Source organism: Loxodonta africana, chromosome 3, assembly GCF_030014295.1.
Source record: "Loxodonta africana isolate mLoxAfr1 chromosome 3, mLoxAfr1.hap2, whole genome shotgun sequence".
Lineage (NCBI taxonomy): Eukaryota > Metazoa > Chordata > Mammalia > Proboscidea > Elephantidae > Loxodonta > Loxodonta africana.
Genome location: NC_087344.1, coordinates 69,293,492 through 69,314,631, shown reverse-complemented (window position 1 = coordinate 69,314,631; position 21,140 = coordinate 69,293,492). Strand labels below are relative to the sequence as shown.

Below are 21,140 nucleotides of genomic sequence, written 5' to 3'. Positions count from 1 at the left end.
TGAGTCAGCACCTAACAACAAGTCATTGCATTGAGGGCCTACCTAAATCCAATATGACCTTGTCTTAACAAATTACATCTTTGGAGACCCTATTTCCACATAAGGTTAAATTCTAAGATTCTGGGAGGACAGAAATTTGGGGGAGACACTATTCAACCCAGTACAGGGAGTTTCTTCTTAAGATAGATGGGGGACAGAAGGAGTGAACCAACAAACACACGGAAGTATGGAGAACCACCATGCACACGCTTAGGGTTTTGGACCTAGGGGATCACACCTGAGCTGTAAGAGCAGAATTGGTAAAATAACTGGTGTGCAGTAGTAGAGCAAAGTGGAGGGAGGCCCCAGATTTGGTGCTATGGCATGAAAGTGGATCAGGCACCTGCAAGGCCAACAGAGAGGCGGCAAGCAGGGACTGGCCAGCAGAGAGTTCCTGGTTCATTGCTGCAGGATGCTGGATGCAATCAAGACAGGAAAGTGGAAAGCCCAAGGAGTGTTTGAGAGATAAAGAGAAGGCCAGTTGGACTGAAGTAGTCCCTCTTCCTGGATTCTCCTTTCCCTGCTCTCTACCTTACAGAGTTCTCCACTGTTCTGTAATCATTTATTTCATGTCTGTCTCTCCCACTGGGCAGTGAACTCCCAGGGCTAGAAACTGCTTCTTACTTCTATTGGAAGGGTCCAGCAGAGTATCTGGCCCAGAGTATGTACTCAATAATTGAATTAATTACATCAGTGGAGGAGGAGAAGAAGGAAGGGAGGGATGAACTCAAGCTGCCTAATGAACGATCAATCCCTCTGCCTTCTCAGATTCAAGTCATCAGTTTTGTCACAGAGCAGAACTGGGACTCCCTGGAGGTGTTTGATGGTGCAGATAACACTGTGACCATGCTGGGGAGTTTCTCAGGTAAGATGGGGCTTTCAGAGGCTGCCTCTTGGAGGGCAGTGGTGGACTTTTTTAAAAAATTACTATTATTGAGATAAATTCACCCTTTTAAAATCCACAAGTTAGTGTTTATTTAGTATATTCACAGAGTCGTACAACCATCACCACTATGTAGTTCCAGAATATTTTCATCATCACCCCCAAAAAACCAGGTACCCATTAGCAATCACTCCCCGTTCCACCCTCCCACCAGTCAACCACTAATCTGCTCTCTGTCTCTATGGATTTTCCTGTTCTGGACATGTTATATAAATATGTGGCCCTTTGTGTCCAGCTTCTTTCACTTAGTACTATGTTTTCAAGGCTCATTCATGTTGCAGTATGTATCAGTACTTCATTCCTTTTAATAAAAAAAAAAAAAATTGCTGAGTAATATTCCATTGAATGGTTAGACCACATTTTGTTTACCTCTTCATCCATTGATGGGCATATGAGTTGTTTCTGCTTTTTGGCTATTGTGAATAATGCTGGTATGAACATTCATGTACAAGTTTTGTGTAAATATATGTTTTCAGTTCTCTTGGGTGTATACCTAAGAGTGGAATTGCGGCGTCATATGGTAACTCTATACTTAACTTTCTGAGAGGCTACCAGACTGTTTTCCAAAGCAGCTGTGCCATTTTACATTCCCGTGGTGTATGGTTTTGGCCAGAGTAATTATCTGAATCCTTTTAGGCCCCAGTACTCCATATTGCCAAGCTATAAAAAGGAGTCATGTGCCTCAGATAAACTGTCTACCCTGCCCTCATTATCCAGATAATTATACATGCCAGAGTATAGCTGAAATCTTAAAGATAGCTGGAAGAAGTCCAAGCTCATAGACCACCTGAGGAACTCACTTTACTGCGGACATCTGGCCTTGCCACTGCTCAGCTTGGGAAAGTGGTTAGGAGTCTTCCCTCCCTCTGTCATGAGTGGCACTAATTTGTCGTTTAGTAAGTTTGAGAATTGGAGCTACTTGGGGATGTGGCCTTGGGAGCAGAATGTCAAAAGGAGCAGCGAGGAGCTCAGGGGCCTGGGAGACTAAGCCTAAATGACCCCTGGTGTCCTTGCCTTAGGGACAACTGTGCCTGCCCTTCTGAACAGCACCTCCAACCAGCTCTACCTTCATTTCTACTCAGACATCAGCGTGTCTGCAGCCGGCTTCCACTTGGAGTATAAAAGTAAGAACTCGGGGTCTCAGCTGTTTATAGAGTTCAGGGTGGGAACTAACAGGAGTTATATTTGGGCTTTATTTTCTCCATCCCACCCAAGCCTTACCTCAGACCTGGATGAGGATGCTAAAATTCAGAGAATGTCTGTAAGCTCCTCAAGATAGCACAGCCAGGAATCAGTGGAGCCAGGATTCCCACGAGGTGCCTCCTGCTCTAAAGACCATGTACCTGCTCAGTGTTCACACCAGGAGTGGGAAAGGGCCTGGTCATTGGTCTAGGCCCCAGTATATAATTTGGAATGTAGGAAAATGGAATTGCTCCCCTTGTCCAATCTCCAAAAAACCTGTCCTCTCCAACCCCCAGTTCTGTGAGGCAGTTGTCTTCGAGGTTCCTGCTCTGATCAGAAACTTCACTCCTTTTTGGCCCAGGTTTATCCTTCCAGGCACAAAACCTTAGATTCTGGTTTCCAGTGTCCTAAAGTGGTCACCACTAAAAACTCTTAAAGTTGTGTCTTCCGAGGTCAACAAAGAAAGAGATTGTTGGGGAGACTGCTTTCTACAAGGGACATCCTGAGGCTGCCTGCCCCCTTCCTTTTCCTCACTGTGTATGGGAAAGCATGCTTATTGAGTATTTTCTGTGTGCTAGGTTTTTGCTAGATTTAGTTAGGTTTGGGTAAGACCAAGATGGATTAGCCCACTCAGGGTCCATTGGAAAGAGACAGAAATATAGACAGAAAAGTGTCTTGCCAGCATTACAGATACTCTCATGGATGTCTCTAGATGATAGAGCAGTGGTTCAAAGAAGGGAATGGTCCCTTCTACCTGGGGCGGGTAGACAGACAGATGTCATGAAAAGCTTCACTAAAGAGCTAATGCTTGTGCCAGGTCTTATAATTTTAGTTCAAGAGACATTAAGTGCCTACAGTGCTCCAAACCCCGTGCTAGGTGCTTAGGGGACAAAGATGAATGAGACATGGTCCCTGCCCTCAAAAGCACAAAGTCTAGGGTGAGAGTGGACTTGGAAACAATGATTTTATTGCAGCGTGATATGCTAAGGAACAATAGAGGAGGGAGCTGAACCTGGTCGGGTAAGATTTTACAGAGGAGAATGCTGAGTTAGGTTTGGAATGAGAACTAAGAAATGTGGGAAGTCCCTGGGTGGTGTAAAAGGTTAATGCACTTGGCTGCTAACCAAAAGGTTGGAGGTTTGAGTCCACCCAGAGATGCCTGGGCAAAAAGGCCTGCCAATCGACTTCAGAAAACTCAGCCATGGAAAACCCTATGGAGCACAGTTCTACTCTGACATACATGGGGTCGCCATGATTTGGAGTCAATTTGATGGCAACTAGTAAATGATTGGCTTGACCATCTTTGGCGTCATGGGCCTGTGCACGTAGAAGCCTCAATTGGTGCCAGAGTCCTCATAGAGTCAGGGTCAGCACTGACTATTATGCAGATATCCATCTGTACCTCGAAAACGAACTTCACCTGGAAGGTTGGGAGAGGATTAGCTGGATCCCAGGGTGCTCATCAACTGATGTGTGTTCCTGGTAGGAAAGACTTGAGACAGCTTGAAACAGAGGACTCTGAGGGGTAGAGGACAGGACAGGAACCTCTGAGCCCTTCCTCCTCACAGGTCTAAGGCTTCACGTACACGGAGGAGTGAGGTGTCTCAGGTTTCTTGAATTATCCATATTTTCCCTTTGACCTTTTTTTTCTCAGTCCTCTCCAGTTTTGTTTCCTTATCCAGGATTTTAATTCAAACCCTTAAATGTTCCCTAAGATCTTCTCTGTTCTTTTTTCTTCCGAAGACACTTTCTTCCTGAATCTCTTTGTCATTCTACCACCTCATTCCCAGCAAAAATTCACCTCTTCTCGGTGTTCATTGTCCAAAGAAACTGGGAGTTTTCTCAGTAACTGAAGTTTATCATGCACTGTCCTCTTGTGGTTGGAAGAGCTAGGGGAAGAGAGAGGTCTCCATTAAATATTTGGCAACTGGAATTCCTAGGGACCTAAGAAGCCCATAGTAATTGTTTTGTAGCTGATCCACAAAGAGGGCACAGACGATGGAGAATTCACTGTCATTGTAGAGGCAAATGGTTTTGAAGGGTACTGAGAAGTCATTCTACTGCTGTGACTCACATCGAATATTTATTTAATTGAAATGGAAATGGAACAATATGTTTCCAAAAGTAATAAATTGCATACAATAAAAAATATAATTCTTCCTTTGCTGTAAGCGTGGCTTAAATAAAGCTCAGTCTGTGCAGAGTAAGCGAAATAGAATGGACTTTTCTCTGTCTCACTCCTTTTTCTCTCTCAGTCTTTGCCTTTCTCCCCATTCCATTTTTCTTCCTACCATACTCATTTGCTCTTGCTCTCACTCTGTCTTTCTCTTCTCTGCCTCTCCCTCTCCTGTCACCACCTTTCCTGTCACTCTCTCTTTCTTCACCAGTAAGGACATCTCGCGTAACTAAGCTGTGGTCAGCCCACTGTACACTGAGTAACATTCTACTTGGATGCAGGCAGGAGTGGGGACGAAGAGACAAGATGATAGCGAAGCTGAAGAACTTCAAGTTCAATTTGATGATTGTCGTAATCCTTGTCCTTGGGGTCCTTTGTCCCAGCTACTGAGATTTTTGGATTTAGGGCCAAACAGCCTTTATTTCCAAGTATCACATCCACTTCTCAAAAGCACATGTATGACAGGAATTGACTGGGAAGGGCAAACAGAGAACTTTTCTGGAGTAAAGTAATGTTCTACAGCTTTGATAGGGTTTTGCATTGTAACAAGTACATGCATTTGTCAAAACTCAGTGAATATGCTCTTATATTTGTGTATTTCATTATACGTAAATTTTCCCTCAAAAGAAAAATAAAGCACATGTAGTTATCAAAATCTCAGCTCAAATGTGCAATGGAATCCACCAGCTGTTATGCAAGAAGATAGAACTGGTCGTTGGAGACCTAGGCCGACCGGTTCGTCTCATTCTTTTCCATGAGTGTCTGGCTGTCTTCAGGCTCTATACACGTAGGTTCTCCAGGGAGCCATATCCCTCAGAAAGCCCCCAAGAGGGCTGAAGCCACCCTCCCCTACAGTCTGGGCTGTACAGGTACCCAGGGTCAGACCCAACCACCAAGTCTGTTAGTCCATACACCCTTCCCTTTCTGTCACCCCTGGTGAAAGAAGACTACTTTAAGATAGGTGGAGAACTCAGTTTATAACTCGCCCCATCAAGATTCTTCTAGCCCTGATGCCTAGAGCTGTGCACTCCACGTCCAGATTTTGTGAGTGCACCTTAAATCTCTGCACCTGTAGATAGGCTTCTGAGGGCCCTGGAGAAGCATGAAGTGGACCAGTCTGGAGATGCCACATCCCCATATGCTGTGTGGGAGTCAGCCAGGAAGGGACTCCAGGGGGACCATGAAGGAGGAAGATGATTTCAGGAAGGGAGGGTTGAGCGTGAGCTCACTGGGGCCTCAGTGCTTGGTCTCCATTTGGGCAGTGGAGTCACACCTGGAGTCAGACATGTCTCTGCGCCTGTCTCAGCCTACGTCCTCACCTGTGAAGTGGGATGCTAAGACCTGCTTCCAGGGGGTGAGATGATGCACATGGGAAGGGCTCAGTGCTCCTCCAGCGACATGGGGAGGAGGAGCAGATGGAACCAATGGATGTCCTATCAAAGCATCGTGCAGAACACCAGGTGTATAATAAGGACTAAATGAATGCAAGCTGAATCTGAAAAGTCAAGAAAGGAGAGTGAGGGAGAAGTATTTGAGAGTCCATGGAGGTGATATAGGGAGCGATCGGGCCAAGGTGGATCATGGAGATACTAGAGTGTCAGGATAAGGACGTTAGGTTCCATACATCAGGAATGGAAGCCACTTCAAACTGTTGAGCAGGGATGTCCCATGATTCAAGTAGAGATTCTAAGCAGCTTTGATTACCTGTGAGTGCTGGACGGACGGGCACAGCAGTGGCTTAGGGTTGGGATGAGAGGGAGGATATTACAGGGTCCAATGGTGAGTGAGGGCGAGGCCAGGGATGACCACAGGAGGTGAAGCATAAGGAGCCACCAGGTGCTGCTGCCAGAAGAGGGCTGGCCTGACCTTGAAACACAGCTGGAGAAGTAAGGCAGCAAAGAGTCCTACCTGCTGGCAAACTTGTCTCAGGTCAGACTGTCCCAGGGAGGGGGACAATTTCTAGGCCCCTGAGAATCACTGAAATCCCCCTTTCTGATAACTCCTCTCCTTCCTTCTCACCTTTCTTTGACTTCTCTCCCTATTCCTTAGCCTGTTAGGGCAAGGAAAGCTGAGAAGAGTTGGCCATAGGAGGCAGAGTGATGTGGGAGGAACATGCAGAGGTCCGAGGGATTAGAGCAGCACTGGGGAAGACCCCTAGCTCTCCTATCTCTGCTCCAAAGTCCATCCAATGAGCCCAGGGGGTGGGCACAGCCTTCATGGCAAGGGAGCGCTCTGCCCTCATTGCTGGGCAGAACAGAGTCCCCAAGATGGTACCCTCTTGCCCCAAGGAGCTTTGGTCCTTTGACCCCTTGTGCCACATAAATATTCTACTTTTCTATATGTGCCAGGAAGTGAAAAGCATTGTGGAGCACCAGCCAGGAGGCTGAGAGGAGAGATAGCCCAACTTGGAGGCACCCTTCTCACTGCTGCCGGCACAGCCCTCCATCTACTATTGCACTGACCAGCTGGGCTTGTTCATTTTTCTTTCTGTCTGTCTCTGTCTTTCCAGCTGTGGGGCTGAGCAGCTGTCCAGAACCTGCGGTGCCCAGTAATGGGGTAAAGTCTGGCGAGCGCTACTTGGTGAATGATGTGGTCTCTTTCCAGTGCGAGCCGGGATATGCCCTCCAGGTACTGCCCCTTGGCACCCCAGGCCAGGGAACAGGTGCCCCCTGAGATCGATTGGCCGATAGGCCAGCCTTAGCCAACCTTGCATGAGCAGAGTGCAGTCACCAAAGAAGGGGGGCAGCATCCCGCCCCCAGAGCTGCCTTGGGGACTGTTACTCCCTCCTGGAGCTGCTCATGCAGAAGACAAACTTTGCTGACTAGCAGTTTGGCACAAGCCAGACTTCAATGTGTTCCTGCAGAGCTGGGTTTGATTAGGCTTTGGGAAATTTAATTTTCCTTTGAAGGCCACAAGGGGATTGAGTAATTAAAGGAGCCTTACAAGGAAGCCTTGAATAATGAGAATTCTTTAGTAATGAGTGTTAATAATCGTCCTTCCCCAAAATCTCTCTCCCTCTGTCTCACTTCCCATCCCACAGCAGATCTGTTTTATGACTTCGTACCTTTGTATATCTTATTCCTTAACGTGCGGCCTGGACAAGTCCCCTGTTCTGGGTTGCACGTACAATTGTGCCCTTGGGGGCAGCTAGCCCATCCCTGTTCCTGATTCCCGCAGGGCCATGCCCATATCTCCTGCATGCCCGGGACCGTGCGGCGATGGAACTACCCTCCACCACTCTGTATTGGTAAGACAGCCTTTTCTCGGTACATTCAAACCGTCTTCCAACCGGGGGGTTTGAGCTAAGTGACATAACGTTGAATTCAAATTCAAATCAGAAAAACGTTTGGTTTTCTGAGGTTGTTCCAAGTTAGTAGCTTTAGACTGATGTCTTTGTAATCTTTAACTCTCACTCAAGGCTGACTTTTGGAAACCTCCACCCACCCAATGAGAAATGACAGGAGGTTTGCCCATAGGAAAACTTTATGATGACCATTCGGACTCCAGATAATCAGCAAAACCCCAAATGAAACTTAGAGACACTTTGGGCTCCCCTGCATGACTTTGCACGGGGCAGACAGAGAAATCCATGTGTAGAGAAATACTAAGGACTACACATGAAACATGAGGGTGTTGGTGGTTCAGTGGTAGAATTCTTGCCTTCCATGCGAGAGACCCAGGTTCGATTCCCAGCCAATGCACCTCATGTGCAGCCACCACCCATCTGTCAGTGGAGGCTTCCGTGTTTCTATGGGGCTGAACAGGTTTCAACAGAGCTTCCAAACTAAGGTGGACTAGAAAGAAAGGCCTGGTGATGTACATCTGAAAATCAGCCATTGAAAACCCTGTGGATCACAACCACATCCCCAACCAGTCGTGATTGAGCATGGGGTTACTGTGAGTCAGGGGCCGAGTCGACAGCAGCTAACCACACCAACAGCAACACATGTGCAACAGGGCCTTAGCTTCATTGGGTTTCTAACTCTGCTAAGCAACGGTGGGGAGCTCAATGGATACAGGAAAAGACAGGGTCTCTCCCTCAGAATCTCCTAGTTAGGTTAGAGAAGGGAGACACTGACATTTATTTATATCTACTGTGTGGGAAAGGAGCCCTGGTGGTACAGTGGTGAAAGCACTCAGCTGCTAACCAAAAGGTCAGTGGTTCGAAGCCACCAGCCTCTCCATGGGAGAAAGATGTGGCAGTCGGCTTCCATAAAGATTACAGCCTTGGAAACCTGGCAGTTCTACTTCGTCTTGTCGCTATGATGGCGATGGGTTACTGTGTGGGAAGCACAGTCCCACATGTTTCTTCACACCAGCTCTTCAGGAGAGGTTGTATGACCCTCATTTTCTCAAATAATAGGAAAACAAAGACTCTTAGGATTAAAAACAAAAAGGGAGAGTCAGGAATGGAAACCCAAGTTTGCCTGATGCCTGATTACAAAGTGTAGCCCGATGCTGACCTTGGAGTTGGAAGCAAGTCAGGGGAGTATCACTTGGGCAAGATGGCATTTCCCTCCTGTGACTTCACCAGGGTGCAGGATCTGCTCATCAGCCAAGCAGGTCAGAAATGTGTCTGGTCAACCCAGGTCCTTTCCTCCATTATGTATTATGAAAGAAACCACTCATATTAACAGTAGCTACGGTTCACTGAGGGCTTACTGTGTATGCCAGCCCCTGTCCCAAGGGAAGCACAGTTCTTTCTCATTTAACCCTCCTAAAACACTACCACCATGAGGTAGGTACTATTATCACCTCCATTTTACAGTTGGGAAAACTGAGGCTTGGAGGGGTTTAGAATTTGGGCAAGGTCACACATGCAATGGAAATGCTAGGATTGTGGCTGGACAGTTGGATGCTGAGCCCACACCCTGAAGCCCCACACTGCCTCCCTTGTGCACAGGTCTGCTTGCTTGGATCACCCTCTCCCAGAAGGGGCTTGCCTGGGCACTGGGCTTTCCTGACTCACCAGTCCCTTTCTCTTCACGCAGCCTTTTCCTTGAAAAATGTGAGAGAAAAGAACTGATGTCTACCAGCCAGGCTGCAGTATAACCCAGCCATAAATACCTGTTGTCCCTGAAGTCATCTTGATTGGCGTTTTACATGTCCCATCCCCTGGGGTTACCCCTTCTCAGATAGCTTTGTGGTTGGCTCCCCCTGGAATGCTCATCACAGTCACTCTGTATGAGCTTCCAAGAGGCCATGGGTGAACCGTGTCAGAGTTCTAAGGGTGGGTGCACGGTGGTGACCACCCGCCCCATGGAACCTATGTCATATGTCAGCATGGGGTCTGCAAAGAGTGGGGCCTCAATGCATGCCAGTTCCCTTCCCTGTTCTTTTTCCTCAATCTTGGACAAGTGGATTGAGCAGTGAGGGGAGGGAGATTGTGGGGTTAGTGTATAGAATGGTCAGACTTCTCTTGGAGCAGACCGCTGTCATGATTAGTGTGTCCTACTAAGGGGTCTGACCTGGGAAGGGCAAGCTCTGGGTCAAGAGCCCATGACTTGGGTTCATGGACCCCTGGGAAGCCCAGGAATGTGCTTCCCTTCCTGAAATTTCCCACTCAATTTTGTCTGTGTGTACAGTATTTAGGGAGAGGAACTACAAGTCCTTTGGATTTTTGAAGGGGTTTATGACTCGGGAAAGGTTAGAAACTGCTGCTCTACAGAGAAAGGAGAGTCAGGAATTGGAGTAACAAATAGATTGCGTGTCTGGTTATCTTTATGAACAACTGCCTCCTTTGCCATGAGACCAGAAGAACTGGATGGTACCCAGCTACCATTACTAAACATTTTGATCAAAGATTCTATAGAAGAATACTGATCAAAAGGAGGAAGAATGTGGAACAGATTTTCAAATTCTCAATGGAATCCAAACTTTCTGGAGCCATTGATGCTGGATGAATCCCCGAAACCATTGACCCGAGATAATCTTTAAACTGTAAACCTTAAACCAAAACTATCCCCTGTAGTCTTCTTTGAACCAAAAAATAGTTTAGCTAATTAGTAAAGCATGTCTGCCTTGAGCATTGTGCTCTTTTAAAGAATTATCTATGTGAGATCAAATTGACAACAGCAACTTGACGGGTTAGATGAGATGCTTAGGAGGCAGTGAGTTTAAGTCAATGGTGATAAAACAGTTTGGAGAAGAATGGTGAGAATGTTTAAACAACTCGAAGAATATAATCAATGTCGCTGAGTTGTACATGCAGAAATTGTTCAAATGGTGTATGACTGCATATTCTCACCAAAATTAAAAAAAAAAAAAATATTGCTCTGAGAGAGCTTCCTAAAGTTAGCATGGCCCTGTATTCTCCTTCATGGTGCCCTAACACTCTGTCATTGTCATTGTCACAGCGCAGTGTGGGGGAGCAGTGGAAGAGATGGAGGGGGTGATCCTGAGCCCGGGCTTCCCAGGCAACTACCCCAGCAACATGGACTGCTCCTGGAAGATAGCACTTCCCGTGGGCTTTGGTAAGTCTCCCCAAACCCTTAGAGACAGGGCCTTCTCGCCTAGACCCCTAAGCTTAATTAAACCAGCTGTCTGCCATAATCTCTCAGCATAACCTCCAAGACAGTTGAGCTTTCTACCTCTCTACTTCCTCTTCTGCAAAATGAGGATAAACATACATCTCTGTCTGCCTCTTGTACAAGTGTGAGGATCAATTAAAAACAGTCGAGATGAAAGTCCTTTGGAAACATATAATGCGAGGAGGGGGGGATATTAAGCTTGCCCTGATTATTGTTTGAGTAGTGAGCTAAAAACCAGGGATATGGAAGGAGAAATCACCAGATGATGGTTAAAAAAGAAAAAATATGTATCTATTTTACTGAGACTAGACCTCAAGTTGTGCCTTTAACTCCAGTATCAGATTTATCATCCTAATTAAATTGAGCCAAGGTCAATATGAAATTGAGTTTGCGTTCTTCATATGCACCTGCTAGCTGGTCTAGAGCTTGGGAGAGGTTTTGTTGGTGGTGATGGAGCCTGCCAGCCATGGGAAGGGAGGTGGAGAAGGTGGAGGGGGAGGAAAGACATTGATCTGGGTATGAAATGTAATCACTGATGAGTCATCCATTGTGCACTGGGACTACAATTTAATCCCAAATATCTCTTTTGAAGGAATAAAGGATTTGTGTTGACATCAAGACGATGGGCTGTGCATGTAGGTTATCTTGCCTGAGTTCCTGCTTTGCTTCTAGGAAAGAAGTCTCCCAAGGGGACGACTCAGGCAAGGGGACTCCCAGTCTGATAGCCATGGGAATGAAGATCGTCAGCTTGTCCCTTATTATTCAGCCTGGAGTGAGTCTTCTGACTAGAGTAGGGGCTTCCAGGAGAAGGTGATCTAACCCACCTTCTCCAAATCTGGTCTGAAGGGAGGAGAGAGGTTGGTGACCCTCCAAAGGATAGTCTTATTTTTAGTACCTGCTTCTGAAGAAAGCAACCCTATAGGACAGAGTAGAACTGCCCCATAGAGTTTCCAAGGAGCACCTGGTGGATTCCAACTGCTGACCTTTTGGTTAGCAGCCATAGCACTTTGAAGGAAACTAGACACAAATGATCAGGGTGCAAAATCATGATGACTTTGGCAGCTTTGGGAAACTCCAGATTTTAAGACATTGAGGAAAAAAGAACTAGAAGACCCTACAGTTCTGCCTTCAGGCTTGGGGAAGAAGAATCTCAGTTGCTAGAGACAGGGAGAGAGGGCAACATCTAAAGGAAAGCAGAAGTTTAAATGAGAGGCTCAGCGCTGTCCTCTGACGTTCAGCCACCAGAGCTCTAAGCCCTGGGTGCTTATCCAGCCTTTGGGGAATAAGCATACTGCAGGGCCCAGGCTCAGGAGGCCAGGACTCCTTGACTCCAAGTGAATGTGGTATTCCAAAGAGAACCCTAACATAGCACCTGGTTTCAGTGTGCCTAAAGAGCCACTAAGGAGCCGTGGTGGTACAGCGGTTCAGTGCTCAGCTGCTAACCCAAAGGTCAGCGGTTCAAACTCACCAGCCACTTCACGGAAGAAAGATGTGGCAGTCTGCTTCCATAAAGATCACAGTCTTGGAAACCCTATGGGACAGTTCTACTCTGTCCTATAGGGCTACTATGAGTCAGAATCGACTCAACGGCCATGGGTATGTATGTAAAAATGTATGTAGGCAGGTATAAAGAGCCACCGCGTTTACATGTTTCTGCCACTAGATGGCGGCCACGGTCCTGTTCTTTCCTCTCAGCTCAATTCAGAGATTCTTGTCTAAGAGCCCCTTTGATGTGTATGGAAACCCTGGTGTTGTAGTGGTTAAGAGTTCTGTTCTTAGCCAAAAGGTCAGCAGTTCGAATCCACCAGGTGCTTCTTGGAAACCCTATGGGGCCATTCTAGTATGTCCTGTACGGTCGCTATGAGTCAGATTTGACTCGACAGCAATGGGTTTGGTTTTTTGTTTGTTTGTTTCATGGATGTGGAGCACTGGTGTTACAGTGATTAAGAGCTATGGCTGCTAACCAAAAGGTCGGCAGTTCAAATCCACCAGCTACTCCTTGGAAACCTTATGGGGCAGTTCTATTCTGTCCTATACGTTCATTATGAGTCAGAATCGACTCAACAGCAACGAGTTTGATTTTGATGGATGTACGCCCTGTGTTCGCTGATGTGGGAAAAATGCATGGATAGTGGGATGGAAAGCACTAATTGCACAGATGACAGATGCAAAGATGTTTATTGCAACATCATCTAATTTGGAAACAATCTACATGTTCATTAATAGGGGAGTGAGTGAAGTGTGGTTGGATAACTCATACCAAAAAACCCAAAACCAAACCCAGTGCCGTCGAGTCGATTCCAACTCATAGCGACCCTATAGGACAGAGTAGAACTGCCCCACAGAGTTTCCAAGGAGCGCCTGGCAGATTCGAACTGCCCACCCTTTGGTTAGCAGCTGTAGCACTTAACCACTACGCCACCGGGGTTTCCTGGATAACTCATAAGATGGAATTAATTCATATGCAGTTAAAATGAACGAACTATATCCTTGCATCTCAACATGACTAGATCTTGATATTGAGTAAAAAAGAAATTTGCCAAACTGTATGTACAGATGAGCAAATTTTAAAAGCTAAAATCCATTTAGAATCCCACAATGCAGAGATAATCATTAACTAAGAGCTTAGTCATCCACCATTAGAATGTAACCCTCATGAAGACAAGGCCCTCTTGATCCGATTCACCTCTGTGCAGTGCCTAGCACAGCCCTGGCTCATGGTAAATGCCTGGTAAATATTGTTAATGAGTGAGTATTCTCCCAGTTTTTTAATATAAAAATTAGAATTGTATAGGACAAACCACTTTGCATGCTGATTTTCACAATTAGTAATACATTATGGACATTGTCTTATACTTAGTAAAAATATTTCTTTAATACAATTTTTAAAAGTAATCTAATTTTGGTAAAAGCTGTCAGTAAACAAATATTACTATTAGCACCTCCATACTCATACTCCAAAGAGCATGTTGTTGTTGTTAGGTGCCATCGAGTCAGTTCCAACTCAGAACAGAGTAGAACTGCCTCATAGGGTTTCCAAGGAGTGCTGGTGGATTCCAACTGTCAGCCTTTTGGTTAGCAGCCATAGCTCTTAACCTCTGCCACCTGGGCTCCCAAAAAGTACATTAATGTTTAAGTTAGGGGCTTAACTAGATCCATTTCACCTCTCAGATTGTCAGGCAATCTTCATTAGCCCAGTAAGATTCCAAAGAATAAACTTCGCTTTGCTTCTTAATGGCACAGATGAGACAATGTATATTTCCAAGTCTTATATTTCTAAATCATCTCAAGTGTTCTAGAAAATTCCATCACTAAAGGTCATGTCTTTTGATGGATTGCGGGGTGGTGTTATTTTTAAATAAAAAGTTTATTTTAGCAAAGCTACCTTTATACTGATGTTGGAAATACGAATCACAAAGTAAATCAAATGTTGGCTCTGAACTTGGTTTTCAATAAATAAATGGGTTTGGGATAGAGCTCTGAAATGACTAATGCTTTACTTTTGAATGAATACTGTACTTCTAAGTTTAGTCCTGGGTGAAGACAAGAGACTGACTGGATCAGCATCTCCCAGTGTGTGTTCTGGGAACCCTGATTCAGTGGGAGGGCAGTGGGAGGGACAGGTGGGTGCTCACAGCATCAGGGGCTCTGGCACGAAGCTTCCGTGGGTGGCACATTTGAAGCAGGATTGGTTTGCTTTTGGCACTACCTTGCTTCTGTCTCACTCCCAGGAGCTCACATCCAGTTCCTGAACTTCTCCACTGAGCCAAACCATGACTTCATAGAAATCCGGAACGGCCCCTACGAGACCAGCCGCATGATGGGCAGATTCAGTGGAAGCGAGCTTCCCAGCTCCCTGCTCTCCACATCCCACGAGACCACTGTATATTTCCATAGCGACCACTCCCAAAACCGGCCGGGATTCAAGCTGGAATATCAAGGTGAGGACGAGTGCCCATTTGCTCCTCTGGATGTCCCCATTTCTTACCTACACCCACCCATCTTCCCAGCCTTCCATGCAAGAGCAAGAGATCCTTCAGGAAGGGTTGGGGGTGAGGAGACAGACCTGAGCAGTGAGGCTTCCCTTTGGTGGCAGATCTCTGCATACCCGTTTGACAAGCTTACATTCTCACATGGCTGGCCCAACAGCGCCCTCTCTACACCTCTGCACAAACCCAACAGCGAACAGCTTTCTCTGGGCAAGTGGCCCATCTGTTCCTTCTCAGGCATCCCCTGAGTGTCTGGCCAGCCATCTCCTCTCAGGCGTGATAGGCTTAATTACACCCTCTGGGTCTTCCCCTGTGTGTCAGGCCCAGTTGTACTCACAAGGCTCCTCCTGTGATGGGGGATTCCAGTAACAGTCCCTGGAGTGCCCACTGAGTCTTGTGCAATGAAACGGGCTCATTTACTGCTGGTTTTCCTGTGTGAGGCCCAACCACTCTCACTGCTGCTCTACCTTACTGAGGTGAAATCTTGCCACAGGCCCCACTTCTCCTAGTGTACTTTCCCTGGAAAGAGTCCCATCAACTCTGACTCAGGCTTCCCTGTGTGACGGGCTGTCCCCTGTGGTTGTGAGGATTGTACACCACCTGTGTGCAGCTGTACACAATGGCCCTGAATAGGTCCAGCTTCTCCCTCTGATGCTTCCCCCATGTGACTGACTGAACTTTTTGTTCTAACCTCTTTTCCCATCATAATGGGAATTTTTTCCATAGTTTTAGATTTTTTTTCCCAATACTAGCACATGCTTATAAAAAAAAAATTAAAACATTACAGATATTTTTGTGAGCACATCATAGAAAGTCAGAATATTCTCATAATCCCATCTCCACTCCCAGTACACCCCACCCCATTCAGAGATACTGACTATTAACAATTTGGTATCCATTGCCAGTTCCTCTTATTCACGTAGTTACATGCTATAAAATTGCCATTAACACTGAATTCACAAATGCTGAACCATTGCTCCTAAGTGAAATACAGGGTTAGGTTCCCTCGAGCCTCTTATCATAACATTTTCATCAACAGATCAATACATAAACTTGTTTTTCAGTGTGTTTCTGATTAAACACATCTAAAGCATTTTTTTATTTCTTGTGCTTTAAATGAAAGTTTACAAATCAAGTCAGTCTCTCATACAAAAACTTATACACCTTGAATGTACTCCTAGCTGCTCTCCCCCTAATGAGACAGCACACACCTCCTCTCCACCCTGTATTCCCCATGTCCATTCAACCAGCTCCTGTCCCCCTCTGCCTTCTCATCTTGCCTCCAGACAGGAGCTGCACACATAGTCTCATGTGTCTACTTGAGCCAAGAAGCTCACTCCTCACCAGTATCATTTTCTGTCTTATAGTCCAATCCAATCCCTGTTTGAAGAGTTGGCTTTGGGAATGGTTCCAGTCTTAGGCTAACAGAGGGTCCGGGGACCATGACCTCCAGAGTCCCTCTAGTCTCATTCAGACCACTAAATCTGCTCTTTTTACGAGAATTTGAGGTCTGCATTCCACTGTTCTGCTCTATCATGGATTCTCTGTTGTGTTCCCCATCCAGGCAGTCATCCATGGTAGCCAGGCACCATCTAGTTCTTCTGGTCTCAAGCTCATGTAGTCTCTGGTTTATGTGGCCCTTTCTGTCTCTTGGGCTCATATTTTCCTTGTGTCTTTGGTGTTCTTCATTCTTCTTTGCTCCAGGCAGGTTGAGACCAATTGATGCATCTTAGATGGCCACGTGCTAGCATTTAAGACCCCAGACGCCACTCACCAAACTAGGATGCAGAACGTTTTCTTAATACATTTTGTTATGCCAGTTGACCTAGATGTCCCCTGAAACCATGGTCCCCAGACCCCTGTCCCTGCTACTCTGACCTTCAAAGCATTTGGTCGTGTTCAGGAAACTTCTTAGCTTTTGGTTATTCCAGTTTAAACACACCTTATTTAATATAAGTTGATATGTTAACATTAAACTCATGGCAACAGCGTTCTAACTCAGGCCTGAATGAAGCTTATCTAACACACATGTTTTGTCCGTAAGGCACATTGCAGCCTTCTTGTGCTTAGGACCATTAGATAGCACTTCAGTACTATGCCTGAGGGCCACTTTAAACAGTGACTTCACCAACAAAAAGTACAAGCATGTGAAAACCGTGACACTAGACACACCACTAAAAGGACACATGTTTATAGTATGAGAGCTGAAAGAAGGCAGACTCGCCCTGTTCAACCTAAGCTGGGAATATTGGACAACTTAAAAGTTTTGCCACTCTGTACACGTTTGACTGCAAAAGCACCACAAGTATTGATTTGGGGGTTACAAATAAATTTTAGCAAGTAGGCAAATTTGCAAATATGAAGTCTGTGAATAATGAAGATCGACTGTGTTTCCCCATTTTCTTCTGTGCATACATTGATGTAGCTATATTATTATATTTTTAACCAAAATTGGATACATAAACATTTTTGCAGTTTGCTTTTTAGAGTTAAATTTTAATTACAGAAATAATTCACAAATATATTCACCTTGTTAAAAGAAAAATAAAGGAATTAAAACATTACAAGTAAGGATAAAGCTCTCTTTGTCTGCAACCTCCAAACCGAGGATTATTCCCCAGAAAAAGCCACCATTATTTTGGTGTGATCTTTCCCGACCTTTTTGCCTGCATTGATATACACACATTAGACGTACCTGTGAAAAATATATCATGTTTTATGAATTTTTTTATTGTGTTTTCTATATAGAGAATACCATACTATACATAATGTTCTGAGACTTGTCTTTTTTATTCTGGAAAAAATATGGCTTGGAGCTCCTTTTTTGTCAAAGAGGAATACTGTCTATTTGGGCTCGTCATTTAGGGAAATCCTAACACGATGTTCTTCTGCTCAGTGGGTGCAGTTGGACCAGTTATACAGGCAGCGATGCCTCCTCAGAGTGCTTGAGCCTGTCTTGGAGGAATCTCCAGTGAGAGTGGTTGAGTGGTTAGCCTGCAGGGAAGCCTCAGTAGGAGGAGTTGGACTCTCACACCAATGAAGCTTCAAGGCGAGAGGCTGTGCCTATCACCCAGACAGTCTTGCTTAGTTGGTGGAAATGAAGCTGCTCCACCCAGGGAGCCTCGATGTGCATGTGGTCTTGTCGCAGAGGCTGACTTTAACTAAGAGTATCTGCACCTGTGAGACACATGGACCCTTAGTTGGAAGCATGGGGCCTGTAAAACAGATTATAGTCTGTGACAGGTGAGATTTGGGCCTAGTGCTTGGTCAGTATTCCTCCCTGGGACAGACATAGCTCCTCCCCGCAAGGCTTCCCCTGTGGTAGACCCAAGTGCTCTGCCTGAAGCTTTTCCTCACCCTTGTGACAAGAATAGATGCTCTCAGGCCCACTCACATGGACTGTACCTCCCTTGCCCCTGTGATGGGCACAGCTCTGCCCCCTAAGTCCATGTAATGGGACCAGCCACTCTCAACTGCAATTCCTGCATGATAAGCCCACTTGTCCTTGTGAAGGCTGTCCATCTATGGCAGGCTCAGACTCTCCACTGAGTCCTCCCCTGTAGAAGAGACCTAACTACTCCCACAGAGCCCTGACCTGGGGCTCAGACACAGCCACACTCACACTGAGCCTTCAGCTTTGTGAAGTACTGCTACTAAGGCTTCCCCTGCACGAGGGGCCCAGGGATCCCTCTGAGGAACGACAGGAGGCCAACACTTTCAGTTAATGTTCCTCTCTGTGAAGTGCCTGTTCCTCCCACTGAGGCTTCACATGTATGAGCAAGCAGCCCAGTCCTCCTCCTGGGAATTTTCCCTATGTTTTTTGGGGGGTGATAGAGTCGGGGATTGGAGAGTTGTAAGTGTGCCGTCAGAGGTCCAACACTTGCACCACCAGCTACCTGTATAAGAAGCCCAGCTACAGCCACTTGAGTTTCCATTCTGTGATGGGTCCACCTCCCCCTACTCGCATTTACCTTCATGACTTGTCCAATGATCCCATTGAGGTTGCAGGCCTGGCTCCTCCCTCTGTGCTGCCCATGTGCAGCAGTCCTATATTCGTTTCCAGAGGCTACTCTAACAAATTACCACAAACTGGTGGCTTAAAACAGCAGAATTTTTTTCCCTCACAGTCTGGAGGCCAGAAGTTCAAAATCAAGGTGCCAGCAGGATTGGTTCCTTCTGGAGGCTCTGAGGAAGAACTCATTTGGTACCTTTCTACTAGCTTCTGTTGGTTATTGACGATCATTGGCACTCCTTGGCTCAGAAATACATCACTCCCATCACTGCCTCTGTGTTCACATCATCTTCTCCTCTGCGTCCTCTTTCCCTGTCTGTGTCTTTTCTTATAAGGACACGTTACTGGATTTAGAGCCCACCCAGGGTCATCTTATCTCAAATCCTTAATTATATCTGCAAAGATGCATTTTTCAAATAAAGTCCTATTCACAGATTCCAGGAGGACATATCTTTTAGGGGGCTACCATTCAACCCACCACAAGTTCTAAGGACTTCGGGGGAGCCCCACATGGTATCAGATCAGCTGCTTCTCTTCAGACTTGGCCTTGGCTTCCATCTGCTTTATAATGATCCCAACTTCTGGTACTAAATTGTCACTAGTGTCAGAGGCCCAGTACTCCCACTGAGGCCTTCCAGTTTATGACAGACCAGATGATTCTCCCTAACCAATAGGCCCACATTCTCCACTTGCATCTTTCCTAGCCCTGTGGAATTGTACCTCGTGAAATAGCCTCCAACCACTCACCTCAGGATTTTCCTTTACAGAAAGATCTAGCTCCATAAAAGAGCCACCTGTCCCCACTGAGGCACTTTCTATCAAGCACGCCCGGCTCCCGGTGGTACCTCAACTTTCTTTGGAAGAGATCCAACTCCTTACTCTTTCTCAAGTTTCCTCTGATTCAACACTCCGAACTTCCTAGTCTGTGGTTTTCTTTTCTTTTTTTCCCTGTGGTTTTCTTTTCCCTTCTTCATGCAAATATTCTCACAAAATTTATAGTGACCATATAAGCTACCCCTACCAAGGCCTCCCAGTCTGATGGGTATAACTTATTTCATCAAAACTTCTTAGGAGGATGGTGTTTATAAAGAAACAAAATGACTAAGACATGGAAGTGTTCTAAAATATTAGGTATCATCGTTTTTATTTTTAATTATGGCATCTCCCTTTGGGAAAAAACCAACTACTTTCACTGAGGAGCCCTTCTCTGGGAAAGTTAATGATTCCTCCTCTTAGGGTTTATAGGCCCAACCTCTCTCTTTGAAGCTTCTTCTGGTGGAAGAGGCTCTGAGATTTTTCTCAGTATAAAAGCAACTAAGGTACTCTCACTGAACTGTCTTTTTGAAAAGCCCAACTCCTTCCACTTGAGACAATTTCTGTGAAAGAGGCCAGCTACTCTCATTAAGGCCGCTCTCAGCTTTTAACACACAGGGCTGGCTCACTTAACATGCATGGAGCCATGGTGGCACAGTGGTTAAGAATTCAGCTGCTAACCAAAAAGTTGGCAGTTCAAATCCACCAGCCAATCCTTGGAAACCCTATGGGGGCAGTTCTGCTCTGTCCTATAGGGTCACTATGAGTTGGAATCAACTCGATGGCAATGGGTGCCCTCTTTAGGCACTTCACTGTCTTTGGGTCCACATGTTCTCCCTGAAGCTTCTCTTTAGAGTAAAGCCCATCCCACCTCCATTTACCTTGTGTTACCTGTGTAGCATGCTCACTGCTTCTACTAAAGTTTTCATCTCTGAAATCTCCCAAACCCATGTTGCTGCCATCTCTCCTTTGGCTGATCAATCCAACCACTCCCACTATGGTGTCTAGCTTTTTGGTGTGCCCAGTTACTTTTTAGATTTCAAGTGAAACCTACCCAGTTCTTCCCATTGAGACTTCTCTGTACAGTATTGAGTGGAAATATACATAGCACATCCACCTTTCAGGGAGAATTCACTTGAAATCTGCTACTCCTCAGGGGTGGGGTTTGAGGACCATGGTTTCAGGGAACATCTAAGTCAATTGGAATAATAAAATCTACTACAAAAAGATTCTACATCCCACTTTGGAGAGTGGCGTCTGGGGTCTTAAACGTTAGCAAGCGGCCATCTAAGATGCATCAATTGGTCTCAATCCATCTGGAGCAAGGAATAATGAAGAACATCAAAGACACAAGGTAATTATGAGCCTAAGAGACAGAAAGGACCACATAAACCAGAAACTATATCAGCTTGAGACCTGAAGAACTAGATGGTGCCCAACCACACCGATGACTGC

The 21,140-nt window shown here is 45.8% G+C and overlaps 1 protein-coding gene across 1 annotated transcript in view; it reads left to right on the top strand.

Moving 5' to 3' along the window:
• CSMD2 (CUB and Sushi multiple domains 2) overlaps positions 1–21,140 on the top strand; it is a 797,331-nt gene that overhangs the window by 672,193 nt on the left and 103,998 nt on the right. The window contains 6 exon segments of the mRNA XM_064281672.1: positions 808–904; positions 2,002–2,106; positions 6,850–6,968; positions 7,519–7,588; positions 10,698–10,814; positions 14,603–14,812. Coding sequence (XP_064137742.1) covers positions 808–904; positions 2,002–2,106; positions 6,850–6,968; positions 7,519–7,588; positions 10,698–10,814; positions 14,603–14,812 — 718 coding nt within the window.